General features: G+C 47.3%; 1 protein-coding gene across 1 annotated transcript; it reads left to right on the forward strand.

The window, feature by feature from the left end:
• The first annotated feature begins 583 nt into the window (after positions 1-583).
• Positions 584-6,729, forward strand: KRT5 (keratin 5). The gene is made up of 9 exons (XM_025930815.2): positions 584-1,239; positions 1,827-2,041; positions 2,834-2,894; positions 3,005-3,100; positions 3,683-3,847; positions 4,236-4,361; positions 4,581-4,801; positions 5,539-5,573; positions 6,038-6,729. Exons 1-9 carry the CDS (start codon positions 688-690, stop codon positions 6,358-6,360), a joined length of 1,794 nt encoding a protein of 597 aa, XP_025786600.1. The 5' UTR covers positions 584-687; the 3' UTR covers positions 6,361-6,729.
• Positions 6,730-9,181: the final 2,452 nt, after the last annotated feature.

The following is a 9,181-nucleotide window of genomic DNA, read 5'->3' on the forward strand; positions in this document are numbered from 1 at the left end:
CCCAGTGGGCTCTGGGATGCTAACTTGGCCTCCCCCAAGAAAGCAAATTGTGCGGCAAAGGACAGAAGTCTATTTTCCCCTCCAGCACGTGGCTGAGCTCTGAGGCCACAGATGCCCTTCCAAGTGCCCAAATCCCTGCAGCAACCTCCTGCCTAAAAGAGTAAAAAAAAGCAGTTCCCTGCCAGTGGGGACTCACTTTCCTCCAGTTTGTGAACTGTGTACACCGGGCTGAGATGGTTGACAGTATCCCTGGTCCTGTAAGGACCCCTTAGGATAGCGGCCAAATGCCCCCCTACTTTCTGGTGCCCTTCTTGGTGCTCACAGCCCCGGGCCCCCATGGCGAAGAGAGACTGGCTGGCAGCATCGCCAGCTTTCTGCCAAGACATCAGCGCTGCAAGGCAAGGTTATTCCTAACTGAGCACAGCCTGCCAGGAAGCAAGCGTTTGCACCCCACACCACTGTGCAGGTGTGACGGTGAGCTCACAGCTGCCCCCCAGGCATGCCCAGCCCACTTCATCATTCACAGCTCGACAGTTCTCCCGCCCAACCCAGTCCTAGAGGATAAAAAGGGGGGATTGAAGTTCCTGGGTAACAGAGCCGCCTTCTGCGTCCTGCTGAGCTCTGTTCTCGTCAGCACTTCCCGACCCCTAGTGCCCGGTACTCTTGCTCCGCCAGGAACAAGCCATCATGTCTCGCCAGTCGAGTGTATCCTTCCGGAGTGGGGGCGGCCGTAGCTTTAGCGCTGCCTCTGCCATTACCCCGTCTGTCTCCCGCACCAGTTTCACCTCCGTGTCCCGGTCCGGGGGTGGCGGTGGCGGCTTCGGCAGGGTCAGCCTAGGGGGTGCTTGCGGAGCAGGTGGCTATGGCAGCCGGAGCCTCTACAACCTGGGAGGCTCCAAGAGGATCTCCATCAGCACTAGTGGTGGCAGCTTCAGGAACCGATTTGGTGCAGGTGCTGGAGGCGGCTATGGCTTCGGAGGTGGAGCCGGGAGTGGATTTGGTTTTGGCGGTGGAGCTGGTGGCGGCTTTGGGCTCGGTGGCGGCGCTGGCTTTGGAGGTGGCTTTGGTGGCCCTGGCTTCCCTGTGTGCCCCCCCGGAGGCATCCAAGAGGTCACCGTCAACCAGAGTCTCCTGACTCCCCTCAACCTGCAAATCGACCCCACCATCCAGCGGGTGAGGACTGAGGAGCGGGAACAGATCAAGACCCTCAACAACAAGTTCGCCTCCTTCATCGACAAGGTGAGCCGGGGCCCTTTTTGAAAAAAACAATATGAGTGTGTATATAAATGCCAAAGAAAGGGGGAAGAAGGGAGGTTTTCTGACTTTGTGCAAATACCTGCGTAGGTGTCTGTTATGGTTTTTTCTGTGTGCTGGATTTGTGGCCCATTTTCTTAGACTGGCAGCATAGAAGAGCAGGTCTTATTGCTTCTATTTCTTCCTCTTCAGAGATTACCCCGAAAGGGCTCCTTGATTCCTGCGGGACAGAGAGATGAATTCTATGCCTCACGTAACAGGGCTGATTGAATAGAAAAGTAGATGAGTTCATCGGGCAGTAATCTGAGTAGCTTCACAGCCACCACTGCACCAGGCCATGCACCACCCAGCTGTGCCCACGGTGCAGGCTGTGTGTCCTGTCTCCCATAGAACAGTGAGGTTGGGCACCTCACTCTGGACCTCCCCTCCTGGGGCCCAGGGCCAGGCATGGTGGTGCATGGTGAGGTGGGGGGGGGGGGGGGAGGCCAGCATGAAATGGGAGGAAAACTGGTGAATTGACCATCGAGACACGAAATTCAAGTTTCTCCACCTTCGCACTCTGCCTTCTCCAGGTGCGGTTCCTGGAACAACAGAACAAGGTCCTGGACACCAAGTGGACTCTGCTCCAGGAGCAGGGCACCAAGACCGTGAGGCAGAACCTGGAGCCCTTGTTTGAGCAGTACATCAACAACCTCAGGAGACAGCTGGACAGCATCCTGGGGGAGAGGGGCCGCCTGGACTCAGAGCTGAGGAACATGCAGGACCTGGTGGAGGACTTCAAGAACAAGTGGGTTGTGGGGAGCAGAGATGGGGCGGGTGGCGTCTTCTTGGCACCAGATGCACTTCATAACCGGACTGCCTGCCACTTATGCTTTTCCCACGGGCTAGATGTGTATATCTTTCCATGGACACCTGAAGTACTAGGGAAAAAATCCAGCCCACGTTTAGAAAGTACCAGGCCCAAGTTCAGTCCATTGGCAAGGCACTTAGCCACCAGCCAAAGCAGCAAACCCAGTGCCCTTGGTACCACCTGGCGAAATAAACATCATGTAATCCTTGCTCTTTGGGGCTTTTCTCCCCAGGACACTGGAAGGATACAACATGGGCTTTCTGATGGGTGGCCCCCAAAGCAGGAACTGAGGACACAACCCAACATAAGTGGCTCAAATAATTTCTTTAGTCCTTGTGAACAAGCAGCTGGGTTGGTAGTTTTTGGTTTGTTTTTTCACAAGGCCATGAAAGCTGAAAAAAAAAAAAAAAGCAGTAGGGAAATTGACTAGAGGTGGAGTTGGGGAGAAACAGCACAGCTTCTTTCCAGGAATATTCCTGATACCACTGAATTGTAGCGATAATATGAAGATTATCTGGTAGGCAGTTACAGAAAAACCGATATCCTTATGGGTGAGGACCTTGCCCAGGGGTTCAGACTACCAGTGCTCCCCCACTCTCTGCCCTCATGATGCGAGAAGACCCTTCCTAGAGGGAAGGAAGGCTCACAGTTGTCTTCGTGCAGTAAAGACCCCAGGCCTTACCTGTCCCTCATCTCCTGATCAGCACTTCCCATCTTTTTTACCACCAGGTATGAAGATGAAATCAACAAGCGTACCACTGCTGAGAATGAGTTTGTGATGCTGAAGAAGGTGCGTGGGTAGAAGACAGCCTATAGCCTATGGCTATGCTGTCTTATGGTGTCATTCATTTATGTCAGGGTAAAAATCGGGTGTGGTGCCAACCATCCCTGTTTCTCTAGGACGTGGATGCTGCCTACATGAATAAGGTGGAGCTGGAGGCCAAGGTCGATGCCCTAATGGATGAGATCAACTTCATGAAGATGTTCTTTGAGGCGGTAAGAAATGCCCCCTATTTGGGACCCAGAGACATGGCCACTGGGACATCACCAAGAATTAGGGGCTCCAGGATTGACCTCAGTGATTCCTAGGCTGTGGACACATCTCTGTCTCTCCTTCCCCCTTGGTACTACTCACACTTTGTTACTTTTGAAGCCAACACTTTAAAAAAAGAAAGTCAAATTTAAAGCAAAAGACCTCTTCCACAGTCATTTTGCAGAGTGAGGTTTGGAGTGAGTTATTAGAGGTACAAGTATTCTTTTTCTGGCCACCTCCCCTTGCAGGAGTGCCACCCCCTCTCTGTTTTCTCCCAGCATGCAGAGCACACAGCTAGATTCTTTTAAAATAAAGTATGACCCAAGAAGATGTGAGCCTGAGAAGTTACATGATGCGGGTTTATTGGAGGTTCAGAGTTGTTAAAGTTTTTTTTTTAAGTAGATGGAGTAATGATTTGGATTGTTTATTAACTTATCTAAATTTTTGATGTAGGTGTTTTATTTCTTTTCTCAAGCTGACATACCACAATGAATGGAAGATTTGAATGGAACTGATATTAATGCTGACTTCAAATCTCCCCACAGGAGCTGTCCCAAATGCAGACGCATGTCTCAGACACTTCCGTGGTCCTGTCCATGGACAACAACCGGAACCTGGACCTGGACAGCATCATCTCTGAGGTCAAAGCCCAATATGAAGAGATTGCTAACCGCAGTCGGACAGAAGCTGAGTCCTGGTACCAGACCAAGGTGGGTGCTGTGGTGAATATATCCTGAGTGAGGGGATGGACACATGTCTAGGATTCCAGGTCATTGACAAAATGCTAAGGGTGGGGCTTCTGAAACCTGCTGAGGCCTCTTTGGATGACTTATGGGAACAATTATGCATGTATTTTCCATATAAATTCAAGAACCTTAAGGAGAATCTCATTCTGAATCCCACACCTATGTCTCTATGAAAGCAAAGGCGCTAAAGGGAAAATGATCTAAGACCAGGTGCACCTGGACAAAGCTGAAACTAGCACCAGGCCCCAGACAACTACACTACTTGCCACCTTGGTAGCTCCTACCTGTGAGCTTTGGGAAAGTGTTTCCGCCCTCATACGATTGAGATCTTTCCTCTTTTCTGGGGCATCAGTATGAAGAGCTGCAGCAGACAGCAGGCCGGCATGGGGATGATCTCCGCAACACCAAGCAAGAGATCTCTGAGATGAACCGGATGATCCAGAGGCTGAGAGCTGAGATTGACAATGTCAAGAAGCAGGTAGGGAGAGGTTGGGAGACCTCTGTTTGGTTTTGTTTTACTTTTTATAAACACACACACACATGCACACAGAGCTGGGACAAGTACCAGCATTTCAATGTTCTACAATCCACAATGACCAGGACAAATGTACTGGCTTCTCCCTGGAATCTCAGAATGAGATACCTCAGGCCTAGCTCAGCTACTAAAGAGTCCCCACTCTCCTCTTTCCCTCCATAGTGTGCCAATTTGCAGAATGCCATTGCTGATGCTGAGCAACGCGGGGAGCTGGCCCTCAAGGATGCCAAGCACAAGCTGGCCGAGCTGGAGGATGCCCTGCAAAAGGCCAAGCAGGACATGGCCCGGCTGCTCAGGGAGTACCAGGAGCTCATGAACACCAAGCTGGCCCTGGATGTGGAGATTGCCACCTACAGGAAGCTGCTGGAGGGCGAGGAGTGCAGGTGGGCAACATAATGACTCACTTCACAAGCTCAGGATAGCCTCACATTTGATAATATGAAGCTTCTCCTCCACTACGGGGTGTAAATCACACAAACAAGTGACCACTATCTTGTGCATGATAATTATTCTTCACTAATCCAGTTTCAATCTGACACCAAGGCATACAGTTGACCTATACAATGTTTCTGACCCTGTTCCCAGCATCAGATTCCTCTCTTTCAAACAGCTAAGCAACTCAACAAATATCTTCCTCGTTCTTCAAGTATCTTTTCTTCAGGAAGCGTTTCCTGATTACTCCAGCTGACTTGAATTCACTTGCATTTGGATTCTCAAACTACCCCGTTTTCTGCAATCTTCTGACACTATCCACTGTGTCCTTCCTGTTAGAAGTATTTCTGTCCATGCCAAGTCCCCTCAGAGAATGTCAGCTCCTACCAGGCCAAAACTGCTTCATATATATTCATATTTCCCACAGCCTCTTACTCATAGTTTCTGTATAATGGGTGGAGGAGAATGTGAATTACAATCTTCCTCCCATAACCTGTTTTTAGGTCAACACCTCTTCATTGGAATCACTCTAGAGGGCTATCTCTTTCTCTGATTTAAGCAGCTTTTGGGCATGCAGTCTCCTTGTTTGTAAAAAAAAGCTCTAAACATGACTATGGGAATTATCCACATGAACTACTACTGTCTTTTGGGGAGTTTTAAACTCTGACTTTAATTTTTCTCCTTTTAGACTGAGTGGAGAAGGAGTTGGACCAGTCAACATCTGTAAGTAAAGTTGAACAGACATTAACAATGATGATAACGTGGGGTATTTTGCACCAAGTCAAAATCCTACTATTTCTAGATACTAGTAACTCCCATCCCAATATATGATGTATTTAATACACTTAGCGGGAAGCAGGTGGTAGAGGGGAAAGAACACAGACTGAGACATGAACCAACATGGCGCATGTCTTGTTTCTTAAAGGGTATGGCCCTATATCCTACACATCTTGTAACCTTTCCCTGTTGTTGTCCTTACCTGCTGAAGACTTAGCACCATCCCTTGCCTTCTATGCTCACCAACTGTCTGTTAGGGACTTAACTAAACGGATTAGTTCTGGGCCTTCATTTGCCACTTTGTGAAAGGGGCCAGGTACAGTCCTAACATTAGCGGTATCAAATAATTTGGACGTGTAGGATCAATCAAGCCAGCTGGTCTTACCAAGTTCTCTCCCCTTTCTCTGCAGCTGTCATCACAAACAGCGTGTCCTCTGCCTACGGAGGCGGCAGTGGCTTTGGCAGTGGCCTTGGTGGAGGTCTTGGCGGTGGTCTTGGCGGTGGTCTTGGTGGTGGTCTTGGCGGTGGTCTTGGAGGAGGTGGCGGTGGGAGCTACTACTCCAGCAGCAGTGGAGGCGTTGGCCTCGGTGGTGGGCTCAGTGTGGGGGGCTCTGGCTTCAGTGCAGGCAGTGGCCGAAGCCTGGGGGTGGGCTTTGGCAGTGGTGGGGGCAGCAGCTCCAGTGTCAAGTTTGTCTCCACCACCTCTTCTTCCCGGAAGAGCTTCAAGAGCTAAGAGCCTGCCGCAAGTCACTGCCTCTCAAGTGCAGCCACCAGACCTGTGGTGACCGCCTCTTCCAGGTGGTTGCCAAGCCAAAATTTTTCTTTTTCTGGAGCGTAGTCTAGAGCAAGCATATTGCAGAACTGCATTCTTTGGTTTCTGGAAGGGTCCACTCCCCAGTCTCTAGTCTCCCATGTCATGATTCTATGTTCTGCTTCAAATCCGCCTCTAGGTCTCTATAGCATGGTCCTTGATGTGAGAAGAATCCAAAGTTTTCTGGTATCTAAATCTTTCAGAACAGGGTCCCCATCCTAAGCCCAAATTTTGTTCTTGTTCTGACTACCTCCAGAGTGTGTTCAAATAAAAAATGCTTTTATAATATAAGCTGTCGTGCAGAATTGTTTTTTCAAGGCTTACAACCAGCTTAGAGACCCCATGAGGGGCAGTCTGTCCAGATGTGATTGGCTCCTCTGATGATTCATGGGGAGAATGGAATGACCTTGAAGGCAAAGTGGCCATCATGAGTGGTCCAGAGACTGCAAGAGGCAGAAGAGGAGGTTGCTAAAGCCTCTAAAATGAAGGAGTCTCTGAAGGGCATAAATGGTAATGTCCATTGTGTTGCAATTTGGACAGATTTTAGAACCTTTTGTTGGGAGGGGCCTGATTCAGGGTGGGCTGATTTGTAAGTAATAGCAGAAATGGGCTTAAGTGAGATTTGTAAATAAGGAATATGTTGCCTTCAGAACTCAAAAAAGCCTAAAAGTCATTAGGCCTGTTCTAGTATTGTAGGTGCTAAAAGGGTCAATAGCTATTTCTTGACAGTGTCCATGTGGCCTTTGTATTACCAGATAATTTGAAGTATTTAACTGAGATGGCAGGAACTTGCACTATGTGTGGAGCAGTGGCCCATCCTCTTTTTTTTTTTGTGAGCTGCTTCGTATTTGCATGTCCTGAATGCATGTGTCCAGTGATCTTTTCAGAGGAGGATTCATCAGTGTAATATCATACTTGTGCTCCTAGAGAAAGTCACATACATTTAAGATCTTGCCTGCAAAGATTGTGTGCAATGCAGGGTTAAGGAGGCATTCCCTGAACATCTGAGTTAAAGATGTGTTGTCCCCCTTCAGGGGTGAAGGCAAACTATGAATGAAAGGCTGTGGGAATGGGTATTGAACAGAATATTGTTGACCAAATCCATGAAAGCAAAGTCTTTACCAGTTGCTGATTGGATAAAGTCAGCAATTTCATTAATATTAGTAGGGGGCCTTAATGGGTGTGGCCATGACATTAAGGTTGTGGTAATCCACTATGGGGTAACTTTATTCTTTCCAACTTTAAAACCAAGCCAAATTGGATTTTTGAATGGAGAACCAGTAAGAATAATCCCTCTTCTCTAAACAGATCCCATATAATGGTTTTCACTCTTTGAAGGACTTGTTCTAATTTACATTGGAGCATAGAGGGGAAGGTCTATGGAACCCCATTTTGTCAAGCCAATGTGTAAGTGTCAAGGGCTTAATTTAATTTTAGTTTGTTTGAATGTGCATGACCACTGTGAGATGTTTTAGGGGGCTATAGATGAAATTTAGGCAAGTCAGTAGCTCTGATTAATTAACTTGAGGCATGCCTATCTGTTTTCTATTTTGGGTTCAATAACTCTCCCATGATTACTGGGGTACCTTGTTTAAATTTAGTGAGATCTGAGGCATAAGTGTAATTTGACTTCCAGTATGGATTAAGGTCATGAAGATTTGCCAATTGGTGTATTTCAGATGTTAAAGCTAATTTAGAACCTACATGATAGAGGCACAAAGCCAATCCATGCCCTTTTTAAAAATCTTTTTTGGGAATCCTCTTGCACTGTTGGTGGGAATGCAAATTGGTGCAGCCACTCTGGAAAACATAAAAACAGAAAAAATTAATCAAAAAATTAAAAATAGACCTACCCTATGACCCAGAAGTAGCACTGATAGGAATTTACCCAAGGGATACAGGAGTACTGATGCATAGGGGCACTTGTACCCCAATGTTTATAACAGCACTCTCAACAATAGCCAGATTATGGAAAGAGCCTAAATGTCCATCAACTGATGAATGGATAAAGAAATTGTGGTTTATATACACAATGGAGTACTACGTGGCAATGAGAAAGAATGAAATATGGCCTTTTGTAGCAACGTGGATGGAACTGGAGAGTGTTATGCTAAGTAAAATAAGCCATACAGAGAAAGACAGATACCATATGGTTTCACTCTTATGTGGATCCTGAGAAACTTAACAGAAACCCATGGGGGAGGGGAAGGGAAAAAAAAAAAAAGAGGTTAGAGTGGGAGAGAGCCAAAGCATAAGAGACTGTTAAAAACTGAGAACAAACTGAGGGTTGATGGGGGGTGGGAGGGAGGGGAGGGTGGGTGATGGGTATTGAGGAGGGCACCTCTTGGGATGAGCACTGGGTGTTGTATGGAAACCAATTTGACAATAAATTTCATATATTGAAAAAAATAAAAAATTTTAAAAAATTAAAAAAATCTTTTTGATGCATAAATTCTCTTAGTAAGTTTTGAATTTCCAATGGCATCAGATTGTGTTTCAGTTCTTTGTTTCTTCCCTGTTTCCAGGTTTCTTTCTTACATTCCATTCTTTCTTTCATCTTCTACTTCTTTTGCTTTTTATTCTTCTTCTCTCCCTCCCTTCCTCCCTCCCTCCCTCCCTTCCTTCCTGCCTTCCTTCCTTCCTTCCCTCCCTCCCTCCTTTCCCCCTTCCTTTTCTTTCTCCCTCCCATTCTCTCTCTCTCTTTTTCTTCACTGTGCTTATTCGATGTACTTGGGGGAGAGGG

This window comes from Puma concolor, chromosome B4, assembly GCF_028749965.1.
Source record: "Puma concolor isolate L17-30 chromosome B4, mPumCon1.1.hap2, whole genome shotgun sequence".
Taxonomy (NCBI): Eukaryota; Metazoa; Chordata; class Mammalia; order Carnivora; family Felidae; genus Puma; species Puma concolor.